Genomic DNA, 14,665 nt, shown 5'->3' with positions numbered 1-14,665 from the left:
GAAGAGACCCAAAACTGTCCACAGTATTCTAGTTTAATTTGACTAGTGCTTTGTATAATTTTAGTCAGTCTTTCCAACTTTTTCACATCATTCCCTTTGAAATAAAGGAAATGTTTCACTTGCCTTCCCTATTACCTGTTGAATCTGGATATTTTTGATTCACGGTCAAGGACTACCAATTCCTTCTGTTTAGGGGACATATGACACATCTTATATGTTGATTTAATTGTTGACAATAGAAATGTTTACTCGCAGGAAATTCTTACTGAAGCTTGGATTAATTTGCCAGATGTTGTACAGCCTCATAGTGGCAACAGGGTAAAACTAAGGCTTTCCTTGCTGTATTATTCCTACTATCAGGCTTCTCATGTAACTCCCTTTTAGTGATATATAGCAAAGTTGAACACTAGAATTGGAAAAGTTTCCATTTCTTTGCTTTTGCTCCCAATTCCATCAACACAGAGCTGGGAATCTGTGATATTAAAAATATAGCACCACAGGAGAGAGATCCAAACTCCATATGATCAGGGCAGTAGGTATTGATATCTGTTTGTAGTGACTGCATTGCTGAAAAATAACTCAAAAGATTGCAAATCATTCTTGAAGCTCGGGCTGCAGAACAAATTCAGAAGATTATGAAAATATCTGCATCGCTAAATAATTAAGCAGAGTCATCTTCATGAAGGGGAAATCAGGCCTGACAAATTTACTAGACTTCTTTGAGGTGGTGACAAGCAGGATCGATAAAGAGGAAGCAGTGGATGTAATGTCCTTGGATTTTCAGGTTACGTAATAAGAGAACAGCCCATTGAATTGGAGATGGTAAATTAGTGTGGATAGAGAATGAGCTAACTAACAGAAGACAGTGAGTTTGGATATGGGGGTAGTGGTGCATTTTCAGGATGGCAAGCTGGAACTAGTGATGTGCCACAGGGATCAGTGTTGGCGCCATAATATATACACAATGTATAATGACTTGGACGAGTAAAGTGAATGCACTAGTGCCAAGTTTGCAGATGAGACAAAAATGGATGGAAAGGCAACTATTGAAGATGACAAAGATTTTGCAGAGTGATATAGAAAGGTTAACCAACTGGGCAAAAATTTAGTCGATGGAACATGTGGAAAAAGTGAGGTAATGTACTCTGGCAGGAAGAATAGAGGAGCTGAATATTATTTACATATTATTAAATACTGCAGGTTGGTAGGATGGGTAGCTGGAAACTGACCATGACCTGGAAATGTTGGCTGAAGTTTGATTGATGGCACTGGAGGCTGATTATCTCCCTGCACCTGAACACAAGAAAACCTTTAGCTATTTACAAAGAAAATTTAGTTTTTTGTTAGGTTGTTAAAAAGGTGGGGAGGATTGGTACATATATTTTATTAAAATAGAAATTGCAAATGTGGAAACTTTGAAGAGAGGGAGAACATATGGTCAATCAGCATCTGTCAAATGGAAAGTTTTGAAGGTAACTTTGGTTAGGGCCATTTTTCTGTTTGTTCTCTGTCATGTTTTTCTAATGCTGCTGTCCTGAAAATAAACTCTTAATTAATTTTCTTCAGTTTTGTGGATGAACACTGAAATAATTCCATGGAGAGTGATTTCCCATCACCAAGTCACCTTTTACTTTCACGTGCACAATATGTGACCAGATAGCTCAAAGCCAGTTCCTAGAGTGAGGAGAATCCCTGAGACATTTGTTATTACTGTCAGCCAGGGCTCCCTGATTGCCTGGGTTAACAATCCCAGTCAAGAACCTCATATTGAATGAGGACCAACTGGGCCTCATTCCTATCACTACAATCACTTTCCTAGTGTGTGTTTTGTTCTGCCATTAAGATGTATAAAATCCTGCAAAAAGTTTTGTAACTTGCCTGACCTTTTGCACTCTGTACCAGGTTTTTGAGTGCACTTGCTGTGCTTGCTGAGCGGCCTGAGCTGGTGGAGAGAGTGATGATAACCCGGACTATCTGCCATGAGGGAGCCTATCAGGTACGGCTGTGCAAGGATGGAACCTGGATAACGGTGCTGGTGGATGATATGTTACCATGTGATGAATATGGCTATCTTCTCTTTTCTCAGGTAAGAGGGCATTACACTTCAGTCCTAATCAACAGCACATGACCTATCTGGAACTAATTGTAAACTTTGAAAACACCTATCTATATTTACAGTCTAACACAGGAGTACTGGAAAATTTTGGACTATTTAGGTATTCTCAAGATTGAAAACAGTTGTACAATGTAAGTTCTTGGAATTGAACCCAGAGTTTTTTTTTAAATCGTGACTTTGGAGAATTAGATTGTCATAGCATTCAAAGAGATATCAAATATGGTTTAATTGCCATAATTACTGAAAAGACTGGCATTAAGAGAACTGGGTCCTACACTAATTATGGTCTCACTACCCTGTGTGAACTTAAAGTTCTGCTTACACACTCAGCAATCAGAATGGGTAAAGACACCCCTCAAACCACAGCATTTCAATCCCTCCTGAAATCCTGTTTCTTAGAAGTCCCTGGGAACTTGATTGAGTTTCCAAATACCAATATTTCTGTCTATCTGAAAAATCTGAAGTAATAGACTGTGACCAATTCTCGACAACTCAAATCCAAGGTGATTGGAATCAGAACTGGACATTTACCATCAATCTAAAGCTGTCAGCGAAACAGCTCCAGCATCAAAACACTTCAGCAGACATGACAATTTATCATGTTTTATCTTTTTGTTTTCAGACATTTGGCCCATAGGAGTTTATTCCTTTTGCATTTTTTGCATTGCTTCAGAACTGTTGTGAAGAAGGGTCACTGGACCTAAAATATTAACTCTGATTTCTCCCCGCAGAAGCTGCCAGACCAGCTGAGATTTTCCAGCAATTTCTATTTTTGTTTCAGATTTACAGCCTTTGCAGTTCTTTCAGTTTTTTAATGATTTCATCTCCATTTTAAGCTCAGGAGAGAAGCACCTTTTGTGGTCTGGAGTAGAACTTGTCTTGAGTTCTTAAGTGACAGGTAACATTTATATCGATTAGGTGCTAGGCAAAGACTATTTCCAACATGCTAAACTACCTCCCTTAACCTTGAATAGCACCACAATTGCTAGGATCCTCCTAGTATTAACAACCAAGAGAACAATCACTGACCAGAAACGTAGCTGGACCAGCCATATCATTCTCAAAAATGGATACATGAATAAGACACTGTGACAAGTGACTCACCTTTTAAGAAAGAGGTGGGTAGATTCTTGTTGGATGTGAGAATTAAAAGTTTTCAAAGTAGTTGGGAATGTGGAATTCTAAACACAAACAGATCAGTCCTATTGATCAAATGATCTTATTAAATGGTGGTGTCGGCTCAAGAGGCCAAACAGTCTATTCTGCTCACAAACAAAAACAGAAATTGCTTGACAAGCGCAGCAGGTCTGGCAGTATCTGTGGAGAGAAAGCAGGGTTAATGTTTCAAGTCCAGTGACCCTTCCTCAGAATGGTCTATTCTGCTTCTATTTTGTCTGGTTTGTGTATACCTCTTGACTCCTCCAGCCTCTTAATCTTAAAGTGTAACACAGAAAGCACTCCTGCATTTAGAAGAGCAAACTGCTTGTTGGCCACCCCATCTCTGGATCAGTAGCCATCCCTCCACCACAAGCCGACTGTGGCTGTCAGGTATAGGTTCTCCAGAATGCAGTGAAGCAACTCACCATGACCACTTAAACGGTACTTCCCTCCCATGAAACCTTCACAACCAGAGAAGGAGAAAGCAGCAATGTGATGGGAATATCATCACTTCCAAGTTATCTCCAGATCATGCAGTTTGACTGAAGTATTGCTGGAGAAAAATCCTTGAATTGATTATATAAGAGCCATGTTCCCACCTTCAGCAGTGTGGTGTGTAGCAATTCAGGTGAAGGTCTGTTGCTTTCTCTGAACACAGTAGGAGCATAGAACAATATGACCCAAACATCACCCACATCCTGAGAGCAAACAAAAAAAAATCCCTGAGCTGTTTGTTGTAAAGGTAAGTAGGTAGATCCAAAACTCAGAATGTTTTGAAGGGAGAACATTTGTTCTTCAAACAAAAATGAGTCAGTTGATTGTATATTGCAGTGCTGGAGGATGCTTTGGAAAGGTCCCTCATTTCTTGGAAACAGTTTTCATTGTGAAAAATTGACATGCTGGTGAAGTAAAATGCCACTGGCCATAGAATTTTTTTAAAAATCCTTTCACATCCTGCGTCTTTTTGGCTTCAGTTTGGAAGTGAAATGCCCCTAATCTAAGACACTGTCGAAATCATACTGTAGGTATCCATGTTATGTCCTCATCATTTATGAACTGAGTGTTTCTTGCATTCTGAAAACTGGAGCCTACTGAGTGCTCAGTTATTCCACCTTGCTGTGCAAAATTGCTTAAATATCTGAAATAGACTGCAAGCCCATTTCCTGGGTACAATTCTCTTCCCTATGACCAGTGTCTACACTCAGAATTATTATCAGGTCATAAACATTGAGAAATTACTGTCATTTTTGTATGTAGGAAGGGTGTTGCAGGAGTTTCAAATGATGATTTTCTATAGCATGCAGTAGTATATGGGGCAAATAAGGTGTAAAATGAATTTAGTGCTTTAAAAATGGCAACTGATTAATTCAACAGCGTAAACTTATTGATTTGCACACATTAATTTCCATTAAGTCTTTTAAATGTTAAAGATCATTTCAATCGAAAACTAAATGACAGGAACATTGAATGTACAGTGTAAGAGAGCAAGTGATACAGATCAGCCATTACACACTACCTTCTGTTAGCCACTAACGGTCTCCATTCACAGCTATTCACTGTCCCAGCCAGGTCATTATCGACTCCTTCGTCTCTCCAACTACTCTTCTCTGTCTTTGGGCTCTATTCCTACCTATCGTTTACTCCTTATCTCCTGTCTTCTGCATATAAACTGGCATTTTCCTAGCTAACATCCATTCTAAGGAAGGGTCACTAGACCCAAAATGTTAACTTTGATTTCTCTTCACAGATGCTGCCAGCCTTGCTGAGATTTTTCAGCAACTTCTGTTTTTGTTTCTGATTTACAGCATCCACAATTCTTTCAATTTTTATTGTGATACAGGGTGTTGGTTATTTATTAGCAGTAGCATCTTTAGATGTAAAAAACGTACATTTTTACCAAAAACTATGATAATCATCTATACCCTATCACCATAATTAAAACACAGTCTTCATAACAGTTGCTTCTTGCTCGAAATCTCAATTCTTCAACTTCCTCTTCATTTCCTTCCATCTTTTCTGTTCCTGCATCTTTGAAGTAAAGCAGGCTGGTGCATTAAGGGAAAGTGATGCCCAGTGGTAGTATTGCTACACTTTGAATCCAGAGACACAGGTAACTTTCTGGGAACTCCGGTTCACATCCCACCATGGCAGAAGGTGCAATTTAAATTTAATAAAAATCTGGAATTAAAATTCTAATGATGCCCATGAAACTGTTGTTAGTAGTTGGAAAAACCCACCTCATTACTAATGACCCTGAGGGAAGGAAACTGCTTTCCTTACCTTGTCTAGCCTCACATGTGATTCCAGACCCACATAAATATGATTGACTCTTAGCTGTCCTCTGGGTAAATGGGAATGGACAATAAATACTGTCCTAGCCAGTGATATCCAGATTGCATGGATCTTAAGTCAACACTACCACTGTCAATTTAAAGAGTGCTAGCATTTTTTATTCAAACTATTCAAAGCAGAGTTTCTACCTTAAAAACAGCAGAAAAGCATGACAAGGTATAATGTAAGTGCAAGACTTCCACTTCTTTCTGTTTCATCAACCCGGATCTTGTCATTTACGTTTGATTAATCCCAGTGGTTCAGTGTGCTCATTGCTTGCCAATGACAGGATAATCTTGAACATTTTCCATACAATATCAAAGTTTCCATACTTATTTCTGCTCTTGCCACATTGAAAGGAGATATTGAACTTTCGAGGATTACAGAAGTTCAGCTGTGCAATTAGAATTATTTATCAAACTGGGGCAGTATAGTGTCTGGTGTTTGTAAGCTGGATTTATATTTAATTTTTAATGCAAAGTATTTTTGCAGGTTGAAGTATGATGGCTCAGTGGTTAGCATTGCTGCCTTACGGTGCCAGATACCTGGGTTCGATTCCAGCCTTGAGTGATTATCTGTGTGGAGTTTGCACTTTTTAGTTGATGTTAATATCTAAACCATCAATATTATGATCCTGAGGAATGGCAAGATGGCTATAGGGAGAATATAAAGGCAAGTTAACTTGGCTCAATTCTGTCACTCAGTGCCATCCAGGGGAGAATATGGACTATCCAAAGAGTTAAGTGCCTTCTACTCAAATCAAATATACATAAGGAGCATGTTCTTCATTTCTGAGATTGTCTGATGCTCTCAGCACTTTGCACGTTGTGCTAATCACGAGAGAATCATGTTGGTATGGTAAAACCAAAGTTCTCTGTACATCATGCTCCACATTTGTTTCAGTATAGCTACTGACATCATCCTCCTTAAACCCTGAAACAAGTAGTGTTTAAAGAGCTGAATGCATGAATGTGGCTTTATCACTTACAGCTCACATGACAATTTACACATATCAAGGTGTACACGATTTAAACCTTTGGACCCATTTTCACTAGTGCTGGTTGTTGGGAAAATGTTAAACTTTCACAGGTAAAAGCTGCTGCCTTTAGCAAGTGCTTTCAGCTGTTGAGACTCTGGAATTCTTTCCCTAAGTCTCTGCCTCTCTGTTTGTTTAAGACATTCCTTTAAACCTTAAGTTTTTGACCATCTGACCTTCGTGGTAGGCATCAGTTCTTGTTAACTCTAGGGTGCCTTCCTACATTAAAGGTAAGTTGTTGTTTTTTAGCAAATGCTCAGGCAGCCTTCTATATAGTGTATCTAACCATGTCTTTCTGGTACGAACAGGCCCAGAGGAAGCAGCTGTGGGTTGCTCTGATCGAGAAAGCTCTAGCTAAGCTTCATGGCTCCTACTTTGCCCTGCAGGCTGGGCGGGCCATTGAAGGACTAGCCACACTGACAGGTGCTCCTTGTGAGAGCCTCATGCTCCAAGTCAGTTCGACAAATCCACGCGAGGAACCCATTGATACAGATCTCATTTGGGTCAAAATGCTGAGCTCAAAGGAAGCTGGGTAAGCAAAATGTACACACATCTTCTGAAGAAGGGTCACTAGACCCAAAATGTTAACTTTGATTTCTCTCCACAGATGCTGTCGGACCTACCGAGATCTTCCAGGAATTTGTTTTTGTTTCAAATTTCCAGAATCTGCAGTAATTTTGTATTTTTTTTCCATACATTGGATTTGCATCAGTATAAATGTCAATGTACATTTTACAAATATTGTAATCTTCAATTCTCTGCTGTATTTTGAGTATCCCTATACAGACACACCTATTGTTTGCTTTGAACTAGAATTGCATATTAAATTGAAGATTAGAGGATTGGCCATCCCAAATATTCCAATATTCAACTGTGTCAGTACAGGATGTTGCTTTGGATCATTTAGTGATGTATATGACAGCATTGTCATATATTCCTGACTGATCAGTGTCAACTAAAGTTTTATTTTATCAAGTTTAACTTAATAACACATGTATTTGGTGATATTCTGAAACTACCTTATTGCTGCACTTATCAGGAAATAAAGCCATCACAGAATAATATGATGAAAGCATAGAAGGCAGCCATTTGGAGTACTGGGTTGTATACTGTCATTTTGATAGAGTGGTTCAATTGGTATTAATTGCCTGAATTTTCCCAGCAGAAAATCCTCACCAAAATGTGTCCCCCAGCCCCTCAACTGGGGTAACCTGGTGGGATTGCCAGATCCACAGGATAAATCCAGAACAGCAATGAGGCCTTTTTGAAATAAAGTATTAACCCAACTTCTACTGACTATCCTTCTGTACTTTTCCCTGAAATCTCCATTGACATATGTAACCTTTTCCTTTCTCAAATATTTAGATTTTTGATGGGTGCTTCTTGTGGAGGTGGAAACATGAAAGTGGATGACACAGTGTATGAGACCATGGGCCTTAGGCCCCGCCATGCATATTCCATCCTTGATGTCAGAGATGTGCAAGGTTACAGGTAAGGGATATTGTGACTAAAGACAAATATTGCATCCACTGCAGTGTAACAAGTTCCAAAACTACTTTGCTCTGATGCTGTTTATGATCTTGCTTATTTTCTACCTGCTTGATTTTACTGTGCCCTCTTTCAACCCTCTGAGAATCTCAGCACTCCTCCAAGTCTGGCCAGTTGCCCATCTTTGGGGCTATGTTGAAAATGCTATATATTGTATGGATAAATTGTTGTCCACATCTGAATCTGATCAGTTAGATTTGAGGGTTAAGTACACAATAGAATCAGTGCTGTGCTTTTTTTGTATTGGTGGTTTTAACAGCTTACCAGTAATCTTCACATTTTGCAAAAAGCCTTTTGAGGTATTTTCCTGTGCAAAGAATCTGGTCCCACCATACGTTTGGAAGATTGTGTGGTTGTGGCAGACATTTAAAACAATGCATTGCATGTAGAGCTACACTAAATACTGAGTCCTTGGAATACCAGACTCTGTTCAAAAAGGGAGAAGGATGTTTGAATCAATGTCTCTGTCTCTGCTCAGGCTGTTGAGACTACGGAACCCGTGGGGGCGTTTTTCCTGGAGTGGAAACTGGTCAGACGATTGGCCACATTGGCCAGATCACTTGCGACATGAGCTGATGGCACATGGGAGCAGTGAGGGCGTCTTCTGGATGGAATACACCGACTTTATCAAGTAAGAGGACAGGCTTTGTATGAAATGTTAAGCCGATTTTTCCATTCACTTAGACACACAGGGTAGTCATTCACTGTCTCAAGTGTGCCATTATGCTATGAACTGTCCCAAATTGTATAATAAAATATCCAAAACTAAATGAAATGGAGGATTCAAATGTACAAGATAGAGACCTGGATCAAAGAAAGGGCTTTGTATTGGTCACAAGAAGTTTCAAGCCAATGATGAATGTGTTGGTGGCAGAACTTTTAAATTTTGCAGTATTAGATAGTGGATACACATCTACAGTGCATGGATTAGACTGGCTAAATGGTACGTACACTCTGGGGAAAAAGAATCGAAACAAAATTGAAGAGGTTTTGAGTTTTACCAGTTTCAGATTTGCTGATAACACACTAAAATTTCTAAAACAAGTGGTCCCTCCTTGTAAAATAGCCTAGTATTTCCATGGATGAAGTATCCAGTGAAATACTATAGTTATTAAGCAGGCCATCGATGAAGAAAGAAAGCATAGATGAAAATGGATGTGGAAAGTGGCAAAGCTAATATACTTGGAAAATCTGTGAATTAGCAATTTGCACAATTGGATCACTAATCCGTTAATAGAATATCACCTCTGCACCAAAGAAATTAAAGTATTACTGACCTCAGAGGCCAGAAACGTAGAAGACAAAAAGTCAGTTGTATTGAACTAAAATGGGCAATTTGCCCATCTGTCCTCTACAGAGTTAAAGGTTTTAACAGCTGTTGTCAGAATATAGGAATATAGATGAATGATAAGCTTATGGAAGAAATAAGTAATAGATGTGAAATTAGTAAGAAATACTGAAGGACACTGTCACAGCCCTCAGTAAGCATGCCCTTAGCAAGAGATTTCAGTCAGGTAGTGGCTATTGATGTAAGGTTGTGGGATAAAAAATATTTTCCTTTTACATTGTAGATGTAAATCCTGTACATTCAGTGATTAGAGTTTGCTAGTTGACAATAACATATAGTAAATGTTTAAAACATTTGTGGATAAGGAAATGGAAAAGTGGAGCGGCACCAGACTTGGACTACCACAACATTTCTCACTAATAATAGGGGTGGAATTTGCTATTGATTATAGGTATATCTGCAAATATGAACATGATGGGTATGAATATGGCAGCAAAAAGTGCTGTTTACAATAGGGTGTGTGAAAGGAACGACACAGTAAGAGACAAAGTGGTTCATAAAATGTTGGCAGATCGTCTAAACTGTAAATGATCATCTGCATAAGCATGGGCTGCCCATGCAAAATGCTTACTGCAGATGATCAGAAGATATATTCCATATAATTAGTTTTTGGCAGAAATCCTAATATTCCTAAAATCAGCAATAAATGAGCAGACCCCAATTTGAGAATGGACTGCAATAGTTTTATTTACTTTGCACTTTAATGCATTGCATGGAGGGAGAAAGGATTTTGTCTAGAACAGTTTACGCTCAGATTTCCAGCCTTCATGATCCAGAAGAAATAAAATTAGTCATTTTAATGATGCCTCACATGCTAATCTTCTAGTTGGTTTTTCAAGTACAACAGGATCCATTATATTTTTATTGGAAAGAAGTGACAAATGTCCAGTAGCTTGGAATTTTAAAAAAAACTTGGAAGTACCTTAGTTGCAGAGACATACCTGCAGCAGCAGTAGCAGTAACAGATATGGCAATGATTTCAAAATATTTTAAAGAACTACATATGCACCAGTTGGGGAAAAATGTACTATAGAATGTTTATATTGATAGTAGTTTTCTCTGGGATAGCTTCTACTCTCCTTTTACTCAGTATGTTGGAATGTTGTAATCTATGCATGAACATTGTCACCAACCTAAATGGTACAGGACAGCAATGACATAGCAAGAATTTATTCACAGAGTGTACTGTCTGCATATTACCTTTCTGGGCTTCTGCTGTATGGAGGCAGTAATTAAAACTCACACTAATTAGGAAAGCTCAGGTAGAAAATTCTGTAGCCATCTTGTCTTAGTATCGTTCTTGTTGCTTTAAAGACCTTTTTTCTGAGGCATTTTATATGCTGAAGGATGATTCAACAGCAGAACGAAAGACATAATAATGTATTTCCTATTCAGCCTTTTGAGCCTGTGTAAGCTTTGCTATGATTTCTGATGTTGGCTAGATTCCTTGGTAATGAGCCATCCTCCTCTTATAGCACACCCAATCTAACTAGAATCACACATTTAGATTAGGTTAGATTAGATTAGATTATATTAGATTACTTAGTGTGGAAACAGGCCCTTTGGCCCAACCAGTCCACACCGCTCCGCCAAAGCACAACCCACCCATACCCCTACATCTACCCCTTACCTAACACTACGGGCAATTTAGCATGGCCAACTCACCTGGCCTGCACATCTTTGGATTGTGGGAGGAAACCGGAGTACCCGGAGGAAACCCACGCAGACATGGGGAGAACGTGCAAACTCCACACAGTCAGTCGCCTGAGGCGGGAACTGAACCTGGGTCTCTGGCGCTGAGAGGCAGCAGTGCTAACCACTGTGCCACCATGCCGCCCACTTTTATTTTCTACAGTGTGGTAACAGGCCCTTCGGCCCAACAAGACTACACCGACCCTCCAAAGAGCAACTTACCAGACCCATTCCCCTACATTTACCCCTTCACCTAACACTATGGGCAATTTAGCATGGCCAATTCACCTCACCTGCACATTTTTGGATTGTGGGAGGAAACCGGAGCACCCAGAGGAAACCCACACAGACACGGGGAGAATGTGCAAACTCCACACAGACAGTTGCCTGAGGCGGGAATTGAACCCAGGTCTCTGGCGCTGTAAGGCAACAATGCTAATCACTGTGCCACCGTGCTGCTCTCATTTGCAAATGGTATTTCTTAATTGAATGCATGCTTTGCAAAAAGATGAAATAACATAGTCTACTTGTGTAGTGGAAGTGATTTAGAAGTGATGGGAGTTTTTGCTGGTTTATGAATGACCTTGGTGCAGCTTCCTGGGCTAAAACACGATAATGCTGAGATGTGGACAAGAGTCCAATCCAGCCTTTTATGCCAGGAGTTGTCAGTTACCAGTGACTGCTAAAAGATGGAACAATGAAGAATGACTTCAAGATGTTTTTTTTCTTTCCTCCATTCATTTATGGGATACAGGCATCACTGGTTATCTCAGCATTTATTCCCATTTCTAACTGTCCTGGAGAAGTTGGTGGTAAGTCTCCACCTTTAACTGCTATAGTTCGCAAACTGTAAGAACACCCACAATGTTATTAGAAAAGGAATTCCAGTATTTTGTGAATGAACAATGATATAGTTCCAAGTGTGAGGAGAATTTGCAGGTGGTGGTGTTCTTGTGCATCTGCTGCCATGTCCTTTTGTATGGTAGAGGTCGCAGGTTTGGAAGGTGATGTGAAAGGAGCTTAGAGTTAATGCAGTGCATCTTGTATATGTTACACGCTGCTACAGCTGTGTTAGTGGTGAAGGGATAAATGTTGAAACTGGTATACAGAGTACCAGCAAGCAGGCTACTTTCTCCTAGATGATTTCAAGCTTCTCAGTGTTCTTGGAGCTGCGCTGGTCCAGGCAATTCCATCATACCACCACACTCCTGACCTCTGCCTTGTAGATGGTAGACAGGCACTTGGGAGACAAGTGATGGGCTAATCATTATGGATTTCCTAACCTTTAACCTCCTCATATAGTATTTATGTGGCTGGTCCAGCTTATGGTCAGTGGTAACACACAGGAATGTTGATAGAAGGGAGATTCAGCAATAATAATGCCACTGATTATAAGTGGGAAATGGTTAGATAACATTTTGTTGGAGAGGGTTTGCATTTGAGTAGTGCAAATACAACTTGACACTCATCAGTCCAAGCCTTAATATTGTCCAGGTCTTACTGCATTTGGTTACAGTCTACTTTAGTAGCAGAGGTACCATGAGTGGTGCTAAACAACTATACAGTCATCAGCAAATATTCCTATTTTTGACTTCAAATTGGAGGGAAGTTGTTGAAGCAGCTGAAGATGGTTGAGTCTACAACACAGGTCGAAGGAAAGCCTGTCATGATGTCTTTGGACTGAGTTGACTGACCTCCAAAAAACCTCAACCATCCCACTGATTCCCATTGACTCTAGTTTTACTCGAGTTCCTTGTTGTCAGACTCAGACAAATGTTACCTTGACATCAAAGATAATCACTTTCATCTCGTCTCTAAAGTTCAGATCTTCTCACTATGTTTGGACTAAGTCTGTAATGAGGTCAGGAGTTGAGTGGTCCTGACAGAACCCAAGCTGAGCATCAATGAGCAGGTTATTCCTTTGCAAGTGCAGTAATGGCACTGTTGATTACCCTTTCATCACTTTGCTAGTGTTTCAGAGTAGACTGATAGGATAGTAATTGTTTCAGTTGAATTTGTCCTTTTGTTTTGTGAACAGGACACACCCAGGCAATTTTCTACGCTGTCAGGTAGGTGCCAGTGTTGAAGCTGTACTGGAACAGCCTGTCTTGGACCATGGCTAGATCTGGAGCACAAATCTTCAGTACTATTGCCAGAAGGTTCTGAGTCCATAACCTTTGCAGTATTGAGTGTATTCAGCCATTTCTTAATATCATTTCAGTGAATCAAGTTGGCTGAAGACTGACATACTGGGGACATTACTCAGCACATTTGGTTGACGATCAGTGCAATTGGTTCAACCTTGCCTTTTGCACTGATATGGTAGGGTCCCTCATCATTGAGGATGGGATATTTGTCTAGACACCATCTGCTGCTGTTTAATTTTTTGCTATCATTCACAACTGGATCTGGCAGGACTGCAGAGCTTGGATCTGATCCATTAGTTGTGGGATTGCTTGCCCTTGTTTATTGTTTGCTTCCTCCGTTTGGCATGCAGATAGTCCTGTCATGACAAATTGGACTAACAAGGCATAGCAGTGAGGAGAAACAGGCCAGAGATGGTGCTAAGAATTGCTGTGCCTTTAATGTTATTGTGGAGCAGCTCTGGGTTTACTGGCCACAGCATATGTTTGGTCTGCTGCACAGTCACAAACTGGAAAATTTGTAGCTTGTTTTGAAACAGCCAGGCTACAATCAAAGTGTTACCCAAACTCAACTCCTCATAAACATTTCAAACAAATGTACATATAGATATACAAATTAGGAGCCAGACCATCCAAAATGAATCCTGAGATCCCTTGGGAACCTAAAGTTTAAGTCAAGTCACCTCTAGCTCTTTTAAACTCCAGCAGATACAAACCTGACTTGTCTAACCTCTCCTCATAAGACAATCCCTCATTCCAGATGTTAGTTTGTAAATCTTCTCTGAATTGTCTCCAATATATTTACATCCTTCCTTAAATTGATTAATACTGGGCACATTCCTCCAGATGCTTTCTCATCAGCATCCAGTATAGCTGATGCATGACCTCCCTGCTTTTACATTCAAACCCCTCACAATAAATTATTATAGTCTGTTAGCTTTCCTAATTACTTGCTGTACTACCTGCATACTAACTTTTTGCGATTCATACATAAGGACGCCCAGATCCTTCTGCATTGCAGAGCTCTGCAACCTTTCAGTATTTAGACAATGTGCTGCGTTTTTACTCTTCCTGTCAAAATGGATTTTTTCATGTTTTCCCAATCAATTTGTCCCATATTTGCTACTCTCTTAACAAATCTATATATTTTTGTACACTCCTTACGTTCTCTTCGCAACTTAGTTTCCTACCTATTCAGCAAATTTGGCAACCGTACCTTCTGCAATTTCATCAGTCTTTTATGTAAATTGTAAACAGTTGAGGTCCCAGCACAGATCTCTGTGGCACACCAC

General features: G+C 39.8%; 1 protein-coding gene across 7 annotated transcripts in view; it reads left to right on the top strand.

The window, feature by feature from the left end:
• The window catches only part of capn15 (calpain 15), a 302,119-nt gene that overhangs the window by 263,185 nt on the left and 24,269 nt on the right, over positions 1 to 14,665 (top strand). For all 7 annotated transcript variants that reach the window (XM_072559730.1, XM_072559731.1, XM_072559728.1 and 4 more), the window contains 4 exons: positions 1,903 to 2,086; positions 6,950 to 7,173; positions 8,007 to 8,132; positions 8,668 to 8,820. In XM_072559730.1, the coding sequence (XP_072415831.1) occupies positions 1,903 to 2,086; positions 6,950 to 7,173; positions 8,007 to 8,132; positions 8,668 to 8,820 (687 nt within the window). The remainder of the gene's footprint in view (positions 1 to 1,902; positions 2,087 to 6,949; positions 7,174 to 8,006; positions 8,133 to 8,667; positions 8,821 to 14,665) is intronic.

This window comes from Chiloscyllium punctatum, chromosome 40 (genome assembly GCF_047496795.1).
Source record: "Chiloscyllium punctatum isolate Juve2018m chromosome 40, sChiPun1.3, whole genome shotgun sequence".
Classification (NCBI taxonomy): Eukaryota; Metazoa; Chordata; class Chondrichthyes; order Orectolobiformes; family Hemiscylliidae; genus Chiloscyllium; species Chiloscyllium punctatum.
The sequence above is the reverse complement of the archived record's forward strand: the minus strand, read 5'-3'. Positions and strand labels throughout refer to the sequence as shown.